Source organism: Syngnathus typhle, linkage group LG14 (assembly GCF_033458585.1).
Source record: "Syngnathus typhle isolate RoL2023-S1 ecotype Sweden linkage group LG14, RoL_Styp_1.0, whole genome shotgun sequence".
Classification (NCBI taxonomy): domain Eukaryota; kingdom Metazoa; phylum Chordata; class Actinopteri; order Syngnathiformes; family Syngnathidae; genus Syngnathus; species Syngnathus typhle.
The window spans coordinates 11,806,416-11,824,127 of NC_083751.1; the positions used below are offsets into that span (position 1 = coordinate 11,806,416).

At 51.3% G+C, this 17,712-nt stretch overlaps 3 protein-coding genes across 16 annotated transcripts; all 3 read left to right on the forward strand.

Annotated features, from left to right (window-relative positions):
* The first annotated feature begins 8 nt into the window (after positions 1-8).
* On the forward strand, positions 9-6,732 carry cdc14ab (cell division cycle 14Ab). Of its 10 annotated transcripts, none has more exons than XM_061296447.1 (15): positions 9-159; positions 1,943-2,033; positions 2,113-2,188; positions 2,815-2,907; positions 2,991-3,070; positions 3,388-3,454; positions 3,544-3,606; positions 3,676-3,763; positions 3,825-4,070; positions 4,142-4,280; positions 4,366-4,519; positions 4,583-4,689; positions 4,781-4,819; positions 5,402-5,515; positions 6,020-6,732. In XM_061296447.1, exons 1-15 carry the CDS (start codon positions 9-11, stop codon positions 6,066-6,068), a joined length of 1,557 nt encoding a protein of 518 aa, XP_061152431.1. In that variant the 3' UTR covers positions 6,069-6,732. The 10 variants fall into 10 exon arrangements, with proteins under 10 accessions (XP_061152431.1, XP_061152428.1, XP_061152429.1 ...); XM_061296450.1 differs by lacking the exon at positions 9-159 and adding exons at positions 241-1,122; positions 1,688-1,854 and having other exon boundaries at positions 4,366-4,689; XM_061296444.1 differs by having other exon boundaries at positions 4,366-4,689.
* A 137-nt stretch (positions 6,733-6,869) lies between these two features.
* Positions 6,870-10,453, forward strand: vcam1b (vascular cell adhesion molecule 1b). Of its 4 annotated transcripts, XM_061296442.1 has the most exons (7): positions 6,870-7,067; positions 8,004-8,303; positions 8,409-8,714; positions 8,792-9,058; positions 9,146-9,409; positions 9,786-10,046; positions 10,125-10,453. In XM_061296442.1, exons 1-7 carry the CDS (start codon positions 7,028-7,030, stop codon positions 10,277-10,279), a joined length of 1,593 nt encoding a protein of 530 aa, XP_061152426.1. In that variant the 5' UTR covers positions 6,870-7,027; the 3' UTR covers positions 10,280-10,453. The 4 variants fall into 4 exon arrangements, with proteins under 4 accessions (XP_061152426.1, XP_061152424.1, XP_061152425.1 ...); XM_061296440.1 differs by having other exon boundaries at positions 8,792-9,409; XM_061296441.1 differs by having other exon boundaries at positions 8,807-9,409.
* Positions 10,454-11,404: 951 nt separating this feature from the next.
* Positions 11,405-14,645, forward strand: slc30a7 (solute carrier family 30 member 7). 2 transcript variants are annotated; one of them, XM_061297718.1, is made up of 11 exons: positions 11,405-11,634; positions 11,766-11,867; positions 12,201-12,314; positions 12,406-12,493; positions 12,565-12,694; positions 12,846-12,983; positions 13,196-13,234; positions 13,308-13,443; positions 13,509-13,599; positions 13,664-13,813; positions 14,287-14,645. In XM_061297718.1, exons 1-11 carry the CDS (start codon positions 11,555-11,557, stop codon positions 14,332-14,334), a joined length of 1,116 nt encoding a protein of 371 aa, XP_061153702.1. In that variant the 5' UTR covers positions 11,405-11,554; the 3' UTR covers positions 14,335-14,645. The 2 variants fall into 2 exon arrangements, with proteins under 2 accessions (XP_061153702.1, XP_061153703.1); XM_061297719.1 differs by lacking the exon at positions 11,405-11,634 and having other exon boundaries at positions 11,941-12,314.
* The last annotated feature ends 3,067 nt before the right edge of the window (positions 14,646-17,712 follow it).

Genomic DNA, 17,712 nt, shown 5'->3' on the forward strand with positions numbered 1-17,712 from the left:
CGGAACACATGACCAGAACCCCCCCCCACCCACCCACGCCCCACCCCCCAAGTTGCCCACTCAGTCCTCCGACCTGCAGCGCAATGCAGCGGGATGGTCGGCAGTTCGTCCAGCCTGCGAGACCAAGCACGAACTGCGTGTGGATCTCTCTGGTTGCAGGTGAGTGTGACGTCAGTGCTGTGACACAAACCTGCACATACTGTGATGGCACGCAGCTGACTTGGCACCTCTCTGTGTGTACACGGTGTTGTGGCGTCATGATCGACAAGCTGATGTTTGCTGATACTCGGTGTGACAAATTGTGAAGATTTGTCGAATTTGTTGAAGAAAAAGCAGCCGCAAGCTATCCGAAGGTTATGTGAAGAGTCAAATCATAACCCAACACCGAAAGGCGAAAAAACGGTTGCACAACCACGCACTTTTTATGCTGATATAAAACTATGCGTGGAATTATCAACGATGACGTGCGGAGAGGTAAAATAGCTTTAATGCGCAGCGCAAGTCTTTCCGACGATACAACTTACTATCTCTAATGTACGACTGACTGAGACATTTACCTAACTTCTGAATTTGATGGAAATGTAACAAAATTCGCAGAACCTTTAGAACCATTTTAGCAACGGCGAACTATAACTAAGTCCGTGAAAATTAGGCGATTTTATTTCCTTGCTGATTTCTTGAGAAGCGCGAAGTCGGCTGTGTTCCCAGGAACTGATAGGTTGCAGTCTGCACGGAAGCGCCGGTCGCCGTGGTAACGAGTCTTCGTGAGGACTTGTTCAATCTCACTTTTGGACCACCGCCGCCGACGGTAAACCCAGCTAATGTGCTAACATGCTAACGCGCGCTGATGACTTGACGGGCTGACGAAAGATTGAAAATTGCCGTGATAAGCGACCGAAAGTTTACCAGAGAAGCGCGTGCGTGATGGGAAGTTGAGGACAGAGATTACAACTTGTTGACGGAGCGGCTAGCTTCGCATTTAGCCTGCAAGTCGACAAGTTGAGCGTCCAGCATTTTGACGGACCCACATGACCTACACCACCCACAGCCCGGTTCTGTCCGCCTTGTTTGGCGTGACGGACGCCGATGCCGAACCACCGGGAGTCGCAGAGTTGATCAAAGGTGAAAAATATGCACGTACTTATTAAAATACAAGTAGAAATTGCAAGAATTTTGTGACAAAGAAATGTAGATGATCAATTTGCTCTATCACTTAGGCCAGCGGTGTCAAATTCTTTTGAGTTCCAGGACCAACCTCACCCCCAATTTTATCCCAAGTGTATATTTCTTTGTATTGAAAATTTGGGGGCCCAGAAATTTCAAGAAATATGCGAAAATATTCACATTTCTTCTTGTTGCAAGTCAGAGCCAAGTGGGTCTTTTGGGCACCACCAAATCTGACATTGCGGCTGTTGGTCCCAATAGGGTGGTGCCCTCTCTGAGTCGTGCATGTGACCTTGCAGCCAAGTCGAGGCACTCAAGTACGTTGGAAATGTGTTGACGAGTGAGACGAGGCAGACAGGCCAATCATACCAGCGAGGCTGCGTGAGGGGCCTCGATTTAGCGGTCGATTGGCGTTCCCACCCTTCCCCTCGTTGACAAGACGAGCCCGAATGTGTTCCCTCCAGAGGATTGTCTCACCCCCCCAAAAACGAATTGAGAAGCTCAATCGATGTCCCGCCGACAGATGAGGTGGATCGGGCCTCCCAGCAGATCGTTGCCATAGTAACCGCACGTGCGAGCACTACACTTTTGTCAATCTTAATTTCTGGCAAACGGGGAGTCGGAAATATGGAAGGACTGCCTTGGCGGTCATTGCTGACTCCCTGATCGCGCGCTTGAGGAACTATCCAGGTGGGCGAGTCAAAGCATGCAGTCCTGATCCCGTGTGCATGCCTCGCAGAGTGACAACTCATCCCAACACTTGCGTCTTGTGTGCCAGAGCGTCTGTATTTCGCCACACTACAAAGCAAACCCAAAAGCACGGCCAACACGCACTACTTCTGCACAGATGAGGAGTTTGTCTACGAAAAGTGAGTAGCAACCTCCCGGCTGCCTGCCAGCGGCCTCCCAGCAGGCTTCTCATTTGCTTCCTTTACTCTGTCTGGACAGTTTTTATGCAGACTTTGGTCCTCTCAACTTGGCCATGTTGTACCGGTACTGCTGCAAGCTCAACAACAAGCTCAAGGTGAGTTGCCGCTGCCACCGCCCTCCATTGGAATGTCCACCGGCCGCCTGCGCGCCTTCAGTCTCTCTGTGTCACACGCTATTTAGGCTGGCTGGGCCGAGAAAAAAACAATGTTGCTTCATATGTGATCTTGATTGTCAAGGCGCGGCGCAAACTCTTCCACTCAAAAAGAAGCATAAGTGTGCAGCGGTTTCTGTTCTTGAGTGACCTGCGCTACGCCACCATTTTTTGGGTTGGTTCAGCGGCACAGAGGTGCTTTTGGGCAAAACAAAGCGACCACAAGTCATAGCCACTTTGACAAGTTCCTGCCTTTTTGACAACTCAGACCGCGAATCAAGAAAAACGAGAGAGGAAAGCGAGCGGCACGTTGCGCTCACAAACGAGGGAGGGCGATGCTGAGTGCTTGTCAGGCTGACTCGGCAAGCTCTCCAAATGCTGAGCCCACAGTCAAAAGACTTGACGTTTTGGTTGATGATGGGTTTGCTGTTGTTTCATCGATTAATTGATGTCATGTTAAATTTTGTCTGGTGGCAAAAAAAAACTGATTTGAGGGAGGTGTCGCCTGACTGTTTTTGAAAGCGCTGCTTGTTTTGCCGGCTGAGGTTTGTGTGTGTGTGCGCGCGCAGTCCTTCACGCTGAGCCGTAAGCGAATCGTGCACTACAGTAGCTTCGACCAGAGAAAACGCTCCAACGCTGCCGTGCTCATCGGCGCATATGCGGTGAGACCCCAACGAACAAACGCATGCACGTGTGTACAAGCTGGCTCCCATCTTGACCTTGATTGTGTGTCTGTGTGGTTCAGGTGATCTACTTGAAGAAAACTCCGGAAGAGGCTTACAGAGCTCTGGTGTCGGGATCCAACGCCGCCTACCTGCCCTTCAGGTCCACACAAAGCCTTCTTAGGGTCTTAATTACATCTGCGTGTGTCTGCATGTGCGCGTTAGGGATAAAGGCCGCACGTGCGCGTCAAGGGTTAAGCAGCTGTTGGACTGTGTCGGCCCCAAAGGCCCTGCCCACTGAAGTCTTCACCAGACTTTGTGACGAATGTAAATCGTCTGAGTGGTTTTGCACATCCCGTTTTTTTCTTCTCAATGTGCTTGCTGCCGTGTGTGCGTAGGGATGTGTTGTTTGGGAAATGAATGGAAATCGTCCGAGTGGTTTTGTACATACCATTTTCTTTGTACATACCATGTGCCTAGGGACGCGTCGTTTGGGAAATGCACCTTCAACTTGAGCATTCTGGACTGTTTGCTGGGCATCTGCAAGGTGAGTCAATCGCAAGCGCCTGTGCCAACGTGTCGTTTCCAAGCAACTGCTGGCCTGTGGCATTGACGTTGTTTTGTCTGTGCTTTCAGGCTCTCCAACATGGGTTCTTTGACTTTGAGACCTTCGATGTGGACGAATACGAGCATTACGAGGTAGGAGGCAGTCATCCCGTCCCGTGCTGCTCTCTCTGATCCTCCTCCTCGTTGACTACCTATGCTCAGCGCGTGGAGAACGGAGACCTGAACTGGATTGTTCCTGGAAAACTTCTGGCCTTCAGTGGACCACATGCCAAAAACAAAATGGAGAACGGTGAGTGTTGTGGCCACCTCCCCAAAAGAGATGTGCGGCATTGCCACCGTTGATGGACTAGGCCCGGAACCTGCAGGCTACCAGTTCCACGCGCCTGAGTCATACTTCCCGTACTTCCGGTCGCGTGGTGTGGTGGCGGTGGTGCGTCTGAACAAGAAGATCTATGAGGCGGCCCGCTTCACCGATGGCGGCTTCCGTCACTGGGACCTGTTCTTCCTGGATGGGAGCACGCCTGGTCATGACATCACGCGGCGCTTCCTCGCGTTGTGCGACGCCACGCCCGGTGCACTGGCTGTGCATTGCAAAGGTGAGTGACTGCATGCGCACATGCGTGGCCCGCTTGGCCCTCCCACTCTCATGCGCTGGCGCTGCCCGCAGCCGGCCTGGGCAGGACGGGCACGCTGATCGGCTGCTATCTGATGAAGCACTACCGCTTCAGCGCCGCCGAAGCCATCGCTTGGATCCGCATCTGCAGGCCCGGCTCCGTCATTGGACCTCAGCAGCACTTCCTGGAAGAGTGAGCCTGAAGAAGGGACGGGGCCGATTCTCACCGTTGCGTACCGTTCGCTTCCCTTGTGACCAAGACTTGTATTTGTGGGCAGGAACCAGGCGTGGCTTTGGTTGCTCGGAAACCACCATCGCATCACCAAGGCCGCTGAAGACGAGGACCATCTCGGCGACCTGGCATCCGGGGTGAAGGTCCTGGCCTTAAACGACGTCGAGCAACTTTCCCTCGGCGATGACTGTCTGCGCCAGGTACACAAAGGTGCACGCCAACACGCGCGCACAGATACACGCCTTTGTGTTGTGTCGCCGAAGGGGAACGCCAGTGAGCGGTCGCCTCCGACTCAGGGAGACAAACTGCGAGCTCTTAAAGGTCGCCGCCTCTTCCGGCCCGCCGCCGCCGCCTCTTCTTCGGCTTTGAGGTATGAGTGGCTCCATCCCTCCACTCCGCTCAGTCAGTCAAAAGTTCCATGAGCTCTGAATGACATCCAGATGGTTCGCTTTGCCTTGCAGGGTAGAGCAGCGTGGCAACACGCCCACAAGGCCTATCAGGTCAGCGCACGCCACAAACAAATGCCCAGACAGGACGGGCGCATGACGAACATAGCGACAATGTGACAACAGAGACGGATGTTCCAAAGGCTTACTTGCTGATACAAGTGGCGTTTAAATAAGTCTGAACGCAATGTTGGATCATTGCAATGGAGGACTCTTTTGACTACTTTCTTCCGACAAAAGGCACAAGAGTCACTCTGCATCACAGAACCAAAGTTGAAAATAAGGTCCGTTTGCAAAAAAGTGCCATATCATCCCAAAAACTTGCCCTGTTTTTAGCCTTTGTCCCAAATAAGTGGTTAGCAAATAAACGTCTTAAAAAAAACATCAATAATTAGCATGACAAGAACCCTTATAGCAAGTTGAGCGCATCAGCCTGAAGTCAGCCATGTTTGCCTTTTGACTTCCCCCATCATTTAAAGGCCACAAGACTTATAGCGCTATCATCAGCCTTTGCAGGCCCCCATATCTGCTTCCGATACTCGCCTGTGCTTGGCAACGACGACAAAGACACTGACCATGACAAAATTCTGCCTGAAAAATGCCACAAAGGATTTCCAAATGCTGTCTCGTTGTCAGACTGCGGGTGGGTGCTGAAGGTGGCACCGCCCCCTCCCTGCTGAAGTCCTTCAAGTCGTCGGCGTCCTCTGCGAGGATCGCTCGCACCTCCTCTTCATCGACGAGCGGCTTAAGGTCAGACGCTTCCCTTGCTCCTTCTTCCTTTTGTCTCGCTCAGCTTATTGGCCGTTGTCGTCTTGATGTGTACGTGTGTGTGCGCGCGCGCACCTGCTCCCGAATGGCCAGCTCGCTCGGCGACATACACGCCGCGCGCACGCCCTTGTCTTTGCTCCCGCGTGGGTACGCTAACTCGTTGATGCCAGGACGCCATCTGAGCCGCTCCTTTCCTGTAAGTCCGCTGGCCCTGCCCCTCTGTGCGGATTGCTTTGCTGTGACATTACCAGGAACACGCTCGTTTCCTTACTTTCCGAGCGCATCTCTGTGTGTTTGCCGTGGATGCGTTTGGATGTGTGGTGTGTTGGTCCCCATGCCCCAAATGCTATCGTGTGACCTGCCCACAAAAAGTAGTGAAGTGTGATCACATCGTCATCATGAGGAACCGGCGGCTCGTGTCACGTGAATGTTGGCAACAAGCTCGTGAGCAACTCTTGAGTTTTTTTTTTTTTTCCTTTTTTCCAGTCGCTTTAGTCTGACTGCATCGACTTCTAGAAGGTCCCATGTCCCCTGAATGCAGCGCACGCATTCCAGATTCCAAGGTGTGTCTCTGGAAGCAAAGAAGGAAAGTTTCAATCAAGACGTCGCTATCAGCTGGGGGAACAGCCGTTCTGTTGTCACGGTTACCACCTTCAGCGTCCTCATTTTTTCAATGACGTTACCTCGGAAAGGCCTGATGAGGTGCGACCTATGACCTCACCTTTTGTGAGAAGATGAGTGACTCAGACCGGAAGGGTGTAAGCGCAGCACTAGCCGATGGCCCCAGTCCAGGGTCTGGTTTTAATGTTGGATTTGAATGTTGTTGTTTTTTTAATGTCACTTTCTCCTGACTTTGATGAAGGTGATTGGTCATCTGTGGACCTGTGACCAATCACACCATCACTCCAGTCCTCCACCTCTTCCGTTGGTTTTGTTATAGGAAGGAATTTTAAAGTAAGACTCGTGGGAACCAAGTCCCAGTCTTGCTCTAAATTTGATAGTCTCGACTTTGAAGTTTGTTCACTGGTAAATGGAAGCACGGAAGCGATTTCCCAAAAAAAGAGCAAGCACTGTTGTGATGAGAGCAGCATTTGCTTTTATTATGAAGGGGAGCTCCCCATTGATGTTTGATTATTTGGGAAAGACATCTATTTTCTTGTAAGTCCTTCAAGCAGAAGGAAATAAATTATTTTTATTGATGTCTTTTCTGCTCTAAGCGGTCACATTCTGTGACACAATATGTTGTCGTCGTACCAAAGCCAATCGCAAGTTGTGTCACCTGCAGCCCGCTGATGAGTCTGTATTGTGTCTTGCGTCAAGACGAGTGATGAGCGGAAGTGCGCATTTCCTGTGCCGGGCAGCAGGGGGAGCTCGCTCTTTGTCTTCCTCCGCTTGGGCTCCGCAGCTCTCAAGACCAAGCCGCTCACATGCACGAAGACTGGCACAGAGCTCGGAGGTCTGCGCCGCCAAACTGCGTCCGTACGTCCGTCCGTGATGACCGCCAGGCTTCGTCTCGTCTGCCTGTTGCTCTCAGGTGACCCTTTCTATCTTTGCTGCTGAGGTTCAGGGTTCCGACTAGAACAAGGGTCTCAAACTCCAGTTGTCGGGGCCCGCATTCCTACACGTTTTCCAAGTTTCCCTCGTTAAACACACCTGATTCAAATGATCAGTTCGTCCTCACGTTCTGCAGGAGCCTGATAATTGAATCAGGTGTGTTTAACGAGGGAAACTTGTAGGAATTCGGCCCCTGAGGACTGGAGTTTGAGACCCCTGGACTAGAGCTTACCTTTTGCTTCCTCCTGTGTGTATTCATATCAAGCGTAGCGTTGAAACAGTCAGGAATGAGCGCATGATTCACAATCGAACACACCTGATTTTGTTGGATGACGATGCATAGACTGAAAACATTGGTCGAAAAGACTCCCGAATCACAGCATTTTTAGATTTCATTGCTTAGACCTGCAATCAAATCCACAGCCCGGGGGCCATTTGCGGGCTGCAGGATGACATATTGCGGCCACCTACTTGACGTGAGAGTTAGGGCCATTAGAGGCAGTTGCTTTGGTGCAGTCCCGACTGTCCGTGTCTGCTTCAAGTCCCTGAGCTGGCTTGCGCCAAGGCCTGCTCTGTGAGTAAGCAAGCGCAGGCTTTCCCCCGCTGGACGTTGTCCTCGAGAGAGCGGCCGACGATGTCTTCCGATTGCTCAATGTGACGGTGCGCAATTCGGGCCTCTACCGGGTCAACGGCAGCAACCCCTCCAGCTGCAGGGACGGAATCCGATTGGAGAAACTCTCCTTTAGGGCGAAGGGGCGGTATACTCCAAAGTTCGCAAAAACGTCATTGCACTTGAAGTAGGGCCGTTACCATTGCTTGCTGCCCACCAAGGGCATCAAAAATGGTTGACGCTCCCAAAGACAAGACTCATTGTCGACCGTATGTGCTGCTGTGGTGGTGGGCGGCTGCGGTGCAGGTGTGCTGGCGTGGCACCGCTGCGGGGTGTCTCTGCGAGTGGATCTTTCTCCCAGCGGGCCGCTCTTCAAACTGGGCGAGCGGCAACAGCTGGCATGCTCCGTCGACGACTGCCCTGTCACGCCCGTCATTTCGTGGACGCCGCTCGACGACCGACCACTCAATGCCCGTGTCCGGACGCGGGACAACCTGTCACTGCTCACCTTTGAACCCGTGGATATGGAGCACGAAGGTCCCCTGCTGTGTAAAGTCACCTGCGGGGAGCAGCACAAACAGGCCAAAACACACATCAGACTTTACGGTCAGCTCAAGCACACGCGTGACATCCATCTAGCCTGACACGGATGGAGCTAGAAGGATTGATTGATTAGCCAACATCAGTCATGTCAACGCTTTTGTCTTTCAGCCTTCCCGTCAGACCCAGAGATCCGAGGTCATGACCCCATCCGCGCTGGGGAGGAGTCCACGCTGACGTGTCAACTGCGTGACCTTTACCCTGCCGAGAGCCTGACTCTAGATTGGCTGAGGGGAGGTCAGGTCGTGCGCAGCGTGCCGGGAGAGGCCGGGGCCACCTCCGTCCAATCGGCTTACACCTTCACGCCTCAGAGGGCGGAGTCTGGCGAGAACGTCACCTGCAGAGCCACCCTTGACCTGCACGACCTGCCCCCCCCGGAACGCACCCGGCAGACTGTCACCCGCCTCCACGTGACATGTAAGCACGTGTGTGATGCCATGTTGCCCTGTCAATTGGCGTTGCTATGGCAGCGATGATTACGATGATGATGGCAGCGCGCTTCCCTACAGTCGCTCCGGTAGTGACGGTGCTGTCGGACCCTGGCACGGTGTTGTCAGGGTCCGTCCTGATCCTGAGCTGTTCGACGTCCGGCAACCCAGCGCCCGTCCTCATGTGGACCTTCAGGCCCGAGGATGGTGGGCCGTTGGAGGTCAAAGGTCACAGTGAGACGCTTGTGCTGGCTGCGCAGGCGGGAGAGTTTCGCTGCGAGGCCCGCAACCACGAGGGAAAAGACAGCAAGGCTGTCCGCGTGCGCATCAACGGTGAGATGCTACCGTGTGCGTGCTCGTGCACAGCTCGCAAGAGGTCATGGGTCAGCAGGCGTGACTGCGCTTTTGGGCTGCCTGCAGCTTCGCCCAGCAACACCTCCATGTTGGTGAGTCCGGGTCGGGAGCTTATGGAGGGCCAGCGTGTCACCTTTACCTGTCGCTCCCATGGAGCACCGCCCCCCGTCCTGGTGCTGAGTAGGGAGGGGGTGGAGCTTTGGAGGTCTGACTCCAACCCCTGGCTAACTTTTAGCCTGTCCGTGCGGCCCAATGACGCTGGCCAGTACCGATGCGATGCCAGCAACTCCTTGGGAACGCAACGCGTCACACAAAATGTCACGGTGGCGGGTAAGAACCGCAAGCATACACGCTAGTGCCACACAATCAGGTGACGACACGCAAACAACACTCGAGGCGCCCATGCCAACAATTCAGCCGTGCAACCGCGACCAGCTCATTTGATGCCATCTTTGACAGTAGACAGTAGACATTTGTCTTCTCTTGTGAAATATGGCATATGAGTTGAATGGTTCTTGGTTGCAAGCTGACCAGTCCTTTTCGCTTCGTTGCTGTTGATTTGCATTTCTTTCATCGTGATGCAAAAGAGTCGTCAGAGAAAGCACACGTTGCAAAAGACTCAAGGCGGTGACCATTTTGGCCGGCTTTAGGGATGCAATACGAATCTTGTCACACTAACAAGGTCCTGTGCACATATTTGCCAAAGCTCCTCCCAGGAACACGACGGTGGTGGTCGCGCCATCTGCGGTAGTGTCGGCGGGCCAGAACGTTACAGTGTCCTGCCAAAGCGCAGGCTTCCCCCCGCCGGACGTTGTCCTCGAGAGACCAGCCGACGGGACGCAGCGCCGCTCTGCCGACGGCGTCTTCCGATTGCTCAATGTGACGGTGCGCGATTCGGGCCTCTACCGGGTCAACGCCAGTAACCCCTTGGGCCACCAAGTCAGAGTGTTCCGCCTCACTGTGACAGGTGCTGCTTTAGCTGCCCTAAGCTTTCACGGTGGCGTTTTCTGTCGGCCCAACTTCTACTTGGGTCTTTGTGTTGCAGAGCCCGGTGCTAGGACTCTGCCCGCTCTCGCCGCCATCCTGGTGCCCGTTGCCGCCGCACTGGTCCTGGACCACTTCAGAAGGTCCAAAAAGAAAGGGTCCTACCGGCTGACGTCCTCCACCCCTGCGCCTGAACAGCACCCTTTCAGCGCTTGAACGCCGCAGCCTGCGAAGACCCCCGACCCCACCCACCTGAAGTGGCCCCTCGCCATTGACCATGTTTGCCACTGGTGACTTGTCAAATGAGGTTGCAGAACCGTTGCTCACTCGACAATGCTTGCATTGGAGCTCATCAACTTGGAATAAAGAAACGGCCGGTGAGGCAGTCAAGGCAACCGGCTCTTCGCCCAACTTGTCGTGTAAGGCTGCGTTTGCTGGCAACCGGCCAAAGAGCCCCTGAATGGGGTCTGCGCACATTGGTCGCCCGAGCGGGCCAAGTTTGCGTTCCGGTTCCCAGCCTGTGCGCGAGGTGGGCCTTGGTGTTTCCCAGGCGACAGAAAGCCTCGTTGGGGAGCTGCTTGGGATTCATGCAGAGACCTCTGCAAAAGTTGTAAATGTTGGGTCTGCGGTGTTTTTCCACCTGCGACCTGTGACCCTCTTGCAGGCCACAAACAATGATTGTGCTGCATGTCAGCGTTTCAATGTCCCTCCTGATACATCCTGCTTGCCCACTTGCAAGAGCAAACATCAAACTTAAATTTGGCTGAATAAGATAATCTTTTGATCTTGGAAGACGTGAGCACGTCGTCCTCGTTTGGGTTTGAAGCTGTATTGAGGCGTTGAGCAAGATGACTTTTGGCTTCCATCCCATTTCATTCCACGCCGACCGAGGAGATTTGATGAGTCAGCAGTACGGAGGTGGCCGAAGTCGAGCGAAGTGGCGGGACAGCGCCCAGTTTCATGGTTGCTTCTGCTTCATCACTTGAAGCCGCACGCACGCAAATGCATCACTTCTCAACATCGATCGCGCCCGTCCGTCAGTCTTTTCTAAGATAATAAACGATGCAATAGGCTGTCAGCCACACGCGCGCGAGTTTACACAAACACCGGAGGACAACAACGCAGTCGTGCTTGCAGGCATTATTCCAAATTTTCTTTTTCTCTTCCTGGCTAGGGCTGGACGGTCTTGACTGGGGCTTCACGAATTACAGGGGCACAAAGTCGCACGGCCGTTCAGAGGCAAGCGTCTCCTACACGGACGCGCTCGCGGGTCACGCGCTCTGCGGGCGACTCCCTGTCAGTCCCAAAGCCGTCCTCACCGCCATCTGCCGTTCACATCAAGTGCAGCAGCCCACCGGAAGTGCCCTTTCTAGGCATTTGTTGGGAAATCCACGCGAGCGGAAACGTTGCACTAGCTTAACGTGTCCACCCGTGCATTTGTTTGTACGCGTGCGCGCTTGCCGTCTGCGTCTATGTGTCTGTGTGACAAGCATGTTGCCTTTATCCATCAAGGACGACGAGTACAAACCTGCCAAGTTCAATTTGCTGCTCAAGCTTTCAGGATGGATCAGGTAAGCGACGATGCTAACGCGGCCACCACGCAACACGAGCGCAAAAGAAAGCAGCAAGTTAACGTGCTCGTTTTGTTTTCTTTTGTTGGTGTGGGAGCGGGATACATTTAAGTGCTTTTATGCGTTCCCAGGTCTATTTTGTCCGACAAAACGTCGAGAAATTTGTTTTTCTTCTTGTGCTTGAACCTTTCCTTCGCCTTTGTGGAGCTGAGTTACGGCATCTGGAGCAACAGGTAAGCCGAAAAGCACAAACCAAAAACGTGCAAGGACAGTATAGCAGAAAGCAACGGGTGCAACGTCTGCAAGGCTCGCCAACCTTCACATTCGCCCCCGTCGCTTGCCTGTTGCGTGCGCCGTGGATGTGCCACGTATGTACGCACGTCTGTGCGTGCCGGTGCTCGAGAACAGGAAGTGACGCAACAGGAGGCACGCTGCATTCGGAGGAAGTGGGACTTCCGACTTCCAACTAGGAAAAGTGCACTCCAAACACCCCTTTGAACGGGAAGAACCGAGTTGCAAAGTGTGAAAAAAAAAGACTATGAGAATGCTCTTGTGCATGCCTTCAGTCTAGGTCTGATCTCGGACTCGTTCCACATGTTCTTCGACTGCACGGCGCTGCTGGCGGGCCTGGCGGCCTCTGTCATCTCCAGGTGGCGTTCCAACGACAGCTTCTCTTACGGGTGAGCTGTGGCCGGACGACATCATGGAGCGGGAGGCGAGCCCTCCAGGACCCGCCCACACCCAAACGTCTAACTTAACCATGTGTGTCAGCTATGTCAGAGCCGAGGTCATAGGCGGCTTTGTCAACGGACTCTTCCTCATCTTCACTGCTTTCTTCATCTTCTCTGAAGGCGTTGAGGTACCGTACACACACTCACATGAACAAAGCGTGGAAGTGTCATGTGCGTAACTCGATTACGCGTGTGACAGAGAGCTCTGGAGCCGCCGGACGTTCATCACGAGCGTCTTCTTCCTGTCTCAGTGGCTGGCCTGCTTGTCAACCTGGTGGGAATCTTTGTTTTCCAACACGGAGGACATGCACACTCGCACGGAGAGCAAGGTAACGTGCACGCCACCACAACCACTTTTTGCAAAACTTGGAAGAGTCGCACTTTGGCGTAGGACACTCCGTGAGTTGTGCGCTTGAATGGTGTTGACGTGACAACTGGTCCAAGCCCGCCACCTCGTCCTTTGTCTCCATCCCCCCACAGGTCACGGACACAGCCATTCGTTGTTTAACGGCAGCGCGGCCCATGAGCGTGGCCGCCATGGTCGCCACGACGGGCACGGCGGTCATGCCTACGAAGACCACGCCGGTCACCACGGGCATAGTCATCATGATCCTGACAGTAGGTTACTTGATAATGATGATGCGTGTTGTGATATAAACGAATTATATAATTTAAAATGGTGGCTATGGAAATAGTCTTTTCTTTTTTAATACAAAACTAAACTGACAATTTGTGACACTGAAAAGCATTCATGTCGCATGATGATGTCGCATGACGTGCAATGAAATGATGACATCATACGAAAACTGATGCATGCTTTGTGTCGACAGACGAGCGTCGACCGGGTTCCAGTAAACAGATCCTCCAAGGTGAGGTTCTCCTACTGCAAACCCAACTCCACTTATTTTACTGATGTCACTTGTGTGCACGCGCGCGCATCAGGTGTGCTGCTGCACATCATGGCCGACACTCTGGGCAGCGTGGGCGTGATCGTTTCAGCTCTTCTGATGCAGAATTACAACTTGATGATAGCTGACCCCATCTGCTCCATGCTCATCGCGATCCTCATTGGAATCAGGTGACACGGGGCTTGTGCGCAATCGCCACTTTGCGGAAGCACCTGACAGAGTCTTTGTCTGTCAGTGTGGTCCCGTTGCTGCGAGAGTCCATCGGCATCCTGATGCAGAGAACGCCTCCATCCCTGGAGCACGTCCTCCCCGAGTGCTATCAGCGGGTAGGTGGTGGTGCCGCCTACCGGTCTTAGGCACGCATCAAACGTGCGCCGCTGCTGCATTCAGGTGCAGCGGCTCGAGGGCGTGTACAACGTGCAGCAGCCACACTTCTGGACCTTGTGCAGCGACGTCTACGTGGGAACTCTCAGAGTGGCCGTGGCCCCCGACGCCGACGCCCGCTGGATACTCAGCCAGACGCACAACATCTTTACGCAGGTCGTTCGCCTTGCCATGTTGCCGTATGCGCGTGCGTCCCCAGGTTGGCTCAAATTGCTCTCACCACAAGTGTTGAACTTGGCTCGTCGTGTTCTTTTTTTTTGGTTCTCTGACTTCGTTTGATTCTGCCGGGCCCATATGTGTGTGTGGGACTCCACGGTCTAAACCTAATTCAACTATTAGGGGCAAGGCAATGTCACATTTGTGTATGTCTTAAGTATCGGTTGCCGATATCAGCATCCTTCATCATTACTTGATACCCTGAGATAAGGCCAGAATCGGCCATCCCTAGGAATAGTTGAACAATTTGTGTGCGTGTCGAAGGCACTTTTTTGTATGTTTTTTTTTTGTTTTAAATCAGGTCAGAAGTCAAGTGGCTTCTGCACTCACTGACATTGAGGTTGGGCTTGGGCACGTTGCTTTAGCTTGTTCTGCTGCGGTACCCCCTGCTGTAACCTTTGTGGTGTGCGCAGGTGGGCGTTCGGCAACTCTATGCAGAAATTGACATGGCTGCCATGTAGAGGCTCCCCCTCTCTGGACTTTGGGACCAATCACAGTCTGTGGCGGTGATCTCTGATCTCACCCGGGGTCACGGCGTGACTTTTCGTGGATGGGGCCTGACTGTGATGAACCTGGCCGGATCGCTCCACTCCCTCCGTTCGGCCCAGCCTTGCCCGCTTGGAGCAAATTGTCGGAAAGTGCCTTGGCTATTCATCATGGCCCTGCCCCCTGACACAATGCTGCTAGCTGATTGGACCGTGTGTGTGTGTACGCCCACGTGCCAATCCATGTGACCAGTCCCCAACAATAATAAAAGGTCGTTTGAGGTCAATATCGTTGTTTGAGTAGTACACATTTAGTTGATGTCATTGCATTCCAGGCTGACAGGAAACAAGATGCATGTGTTTGTGTGTCACAGATCACACCAGCATTTTTATTGCAATATTTTTTCTTTAAATTGTTTATTCGGGCAAGTATACAACACATTTATTACAGGTCCATTTCACATTTGACATGACTTGTGGAAAAGGAAAGTGGCTGGAAGCAATTGGCTTATCTAGTAGGGGTGTAACGATTCATCGATACTAGGGGTGTAAATCGCGGGTTTTGTCACGATACGATATATCGATACAAAGAACTACGATACGATATTTGCCGATATCTGCTGCGATTCATTCACGATATATCACGATATAGTGCTCTACGATCGATATATTTTTTTTTTTATAAAAAATATAGAACAATATCCTGATTTATAACAATTCATACGCAAAATCAACAAGGTACTGCAAACTCTTTATTTAGGAAATTACAAGAGTATTTTAGTATACAAAGTGCTTATTTTAACACTGAACTTTGATGTCGTGTTATTTCTTTAAATATGCGGCGAGATTTGTGCTCCCTGAATATTTGATCACCGCATGGCAGGATTTACAAACTGCACGTGTCTTGTCCGTTGAGCCATCTTTTCTTTGGAATCCAAAGTGCTTCCAAACAAATGACTTGAAGCCTAAAGGGGAGCAAATTTCCTCGTCTTTTTGGACACTAGCCATAGCACCAGCCCAGGAGCCGCGTACTAGTTGTCGACTCCCCTTTCACGTGCCTGCTCTGCTCACAACACAACGCCGCGCACTGCTCCCGGAAAGAGGAAGCAAGCAACAATGAACTGGATTTCAAAATAAAGTCGTGTCTAATGTCCGAGGTCAAACACGGCGATATAAATCGATGTTTACCTTTAGCATCGATGCCAATAAATCGTCGAGCATTATATCGATTAATTGATGTGTATCGATGAATCGTTACACCCCTAATGCTCTACGATTTGTTGGCATCGATGCTAAACGTAAACATCGATCTATATCGACCGTTTTTGACCTCGGACATTAGACGCAACTTTATTTTGAAATTCAATTCATTGTTGCTTGCTTCCTCTTTCCGGGAGCAGTGCGCAGCGTGTTGCGTTGTGAGCAGAGCAGCCACGTGAAAGGGGAGCCGACAACTACGCGGCTCCTGGGCTGGTGCTATGGCTAGTGTCCAAAAAGACGAGGAAATTCGCTCCCCTTTGGGCTTCAAGTCATTCGTTTGGAAGCACTTTGTAATTTCCTAAATAAAGAGTTTGCAGTACCTTGTTGATTTTGCGTATGAATTGTTATAAATCAGGATATTGTTCTATATCGATCGTAGAGCACTATATCGTGATGTATCGTGAATGAATCACAGCAGGCTTTAAGATATCGGCAAATATCGTGTCGCGATTTTTTGTATCGATATATCGTATCGTGACAAAACCCGCGATTTACACCCCTATTATCTAGCCCCGTTCTGACTTCAACCAGGGTTTCAATGTCTGACACACAATGTACATTATAGATTACCGTTTTTTTCCGTGTATAATGCGCCCCCATGTATAATACGCACCAAATTTTTTATTTTATTATTATTTTTTTTTAAGTCCCAATGATCGTCACACACGCAGGGAGGCAATGGGTCCCATTTTTATAGTCTTTGGTATAGTCTTAACTAGGCTGGATGTAAATTTTTTTGTTGGCGTTGATTTCTCCGACTGCCCGTAAACGCACCACCGCGATCAGTGCGGACATGGGAAAAAGGCGTGCGGACGTGAAAAAGGCGGCTCTGTATGGGAGAGACGTTGAAGAGGAATAAAACCACCCTTGGAAACCAAAACTGTGTCGTGACTCGGAGCCGCAACAAATGTTTCGGATTTGTGTAGGGTACATTGTGACAGCAAACGAGCAGGTGATCGAGCAAGCGTCTGATACGAGAGCATTGCGGTCGTATGGAGCGTAGGGGTGTAACGATACATCGATACACATCGATTAATCGATATAATGCTCTACGATTTATTGGCATCGATGCTAAAGGTAAACATCGATTTATATCGCCGTGTTTGACCTCGGACATTAGACGCGACTTTATTTTGAAACCCAGTTCATTGTTGCTTGCTTACTCTTTCCGGGAGCGCACTGCGCGTGTTGTGAGCAGAGCACGCACGTGAAAGGGGAGTCGACAACTAGTACGCGGCTCCTGGGCTGGTGCTATGGCTAGTGTCCAAAAAGACGAGGAAATTTGCTCCCCTTTAGGCTTCAAGTCATTCTTTTGGAAGCACTTTGGATTCCAAAGACAAGATGGCTCAACGGACAAGACACGTACAGTTTGTAAATCCTGCCATGCAGTGATCAAATATTCAGGGAGCACAAATCTCGCCGCACATTTAAAGAAAAAACACGACATCAAAGTTCAGTGTTAAAATAAGCACTTTGTATACTACAATACTCTTGTAATTTCCTACATAAAGAGTTTGCAGTACCTTGTTGATTTTGCGTATGAATTGTTATAAATCAGGTTATTGTTCTATATTTTTTATTAAAAACAAAATCGATCGTAGAGCACTATATCGCGATATATCGTGAATGAATCGCAGCAGGCTTTAGGATATCGGCAAATATCGTATCGTAGTTCTTTGTATCGATATTATATCGTATCGTGACAAAACCCGCGATTTACACCCCTAATGGAGCGTGTTTGAAGTGAACAGCAGAGACGTAAGGAACAATGCAAAGTGTTGTGAAATAAAATATTACCTGTAATACGCATTTTGTTATTTGCTGATTGAAACTGCTAATTAAACTGTGAATTGAAACTAATAGGAAGAAAGCAACTCTCGCTCTTTATATAGCTGACGTGTCTTGCGCATCCGTTCTGTGCATCGGATCCATAGTGCGCATGCGCAGTCATACTGCCTCCGTATGACGTCCGGTCCGCGATGGAGATTAAAGAACAAACAATAAAAACAACACACCATCAAGGATTGCACCATCGCATCAAACGATGTGTCGTCAATTATGAATTTTACTGACTAAGTGTGTTGGGCAGGATGG

Coding starts and splice junctions, on each gene's coding strand:
- cdc14ab (XM_061296444.1), top strand. CDS start 9: ATGACCAGAACCCCCCCCCACCCACCCACGCCCCACCCCCCAAGTTGC. Junction 160..1,942: donor GTGGATCTCTCTGGTTGCAG/GTGAGTGTGACG, acceptor CTTGTGTGCCAG/AGCGTCTGTATTTCGCCACA. Junction 3,607..3,675: donor ACGAATACGAGCATTACGAG/GTAGGAGGCAGT, acceptor ACCTATGCTCAG/CGCGTGGAGAACGGAGACCT.
- vcam1b (XM_061296440.1), top strand. CDS start 7,028: ATGACCGCCAGGCTTCGTCTCGTCTGCCTGTTGCTCTCAG. Junction 7,068..8,003: donor CGTCTGCCTGTTGCTCTCAG/GTGACCCTTTCT, acceptor GCTGCGGTGCAG/GTGTGCTGGCGTGGCACCGC. Junction 10,047..10,124: donor GTTCCGCCTCACTGTGACAG/GTGCTGCTTTAG, acceptor TTTGTGTTGCAG/AGCCCGGTGCTAGGACTCTG.
- slc30a7 (XM_061297718.1), top strand. CDS start 11,555: ATGTTGCCTTTATCCATCAAGGACGACGAGTACAAACCTGCCAAGTTC. Junction 12,984..13,195: donor TAGTCATCATGATCCTGACA/GTAGGTTACTTG, acceptor TTGTGTCGACAG/ACGAGCGTCGACCGGGTTCC. Junction 13,235..13,307: donor CAGTAAACAGATCCTCCAAG/GTGAGGTTCTCC, acceptor CGCGCGCATCAG/GTGTGCTGCTGCACATCATG.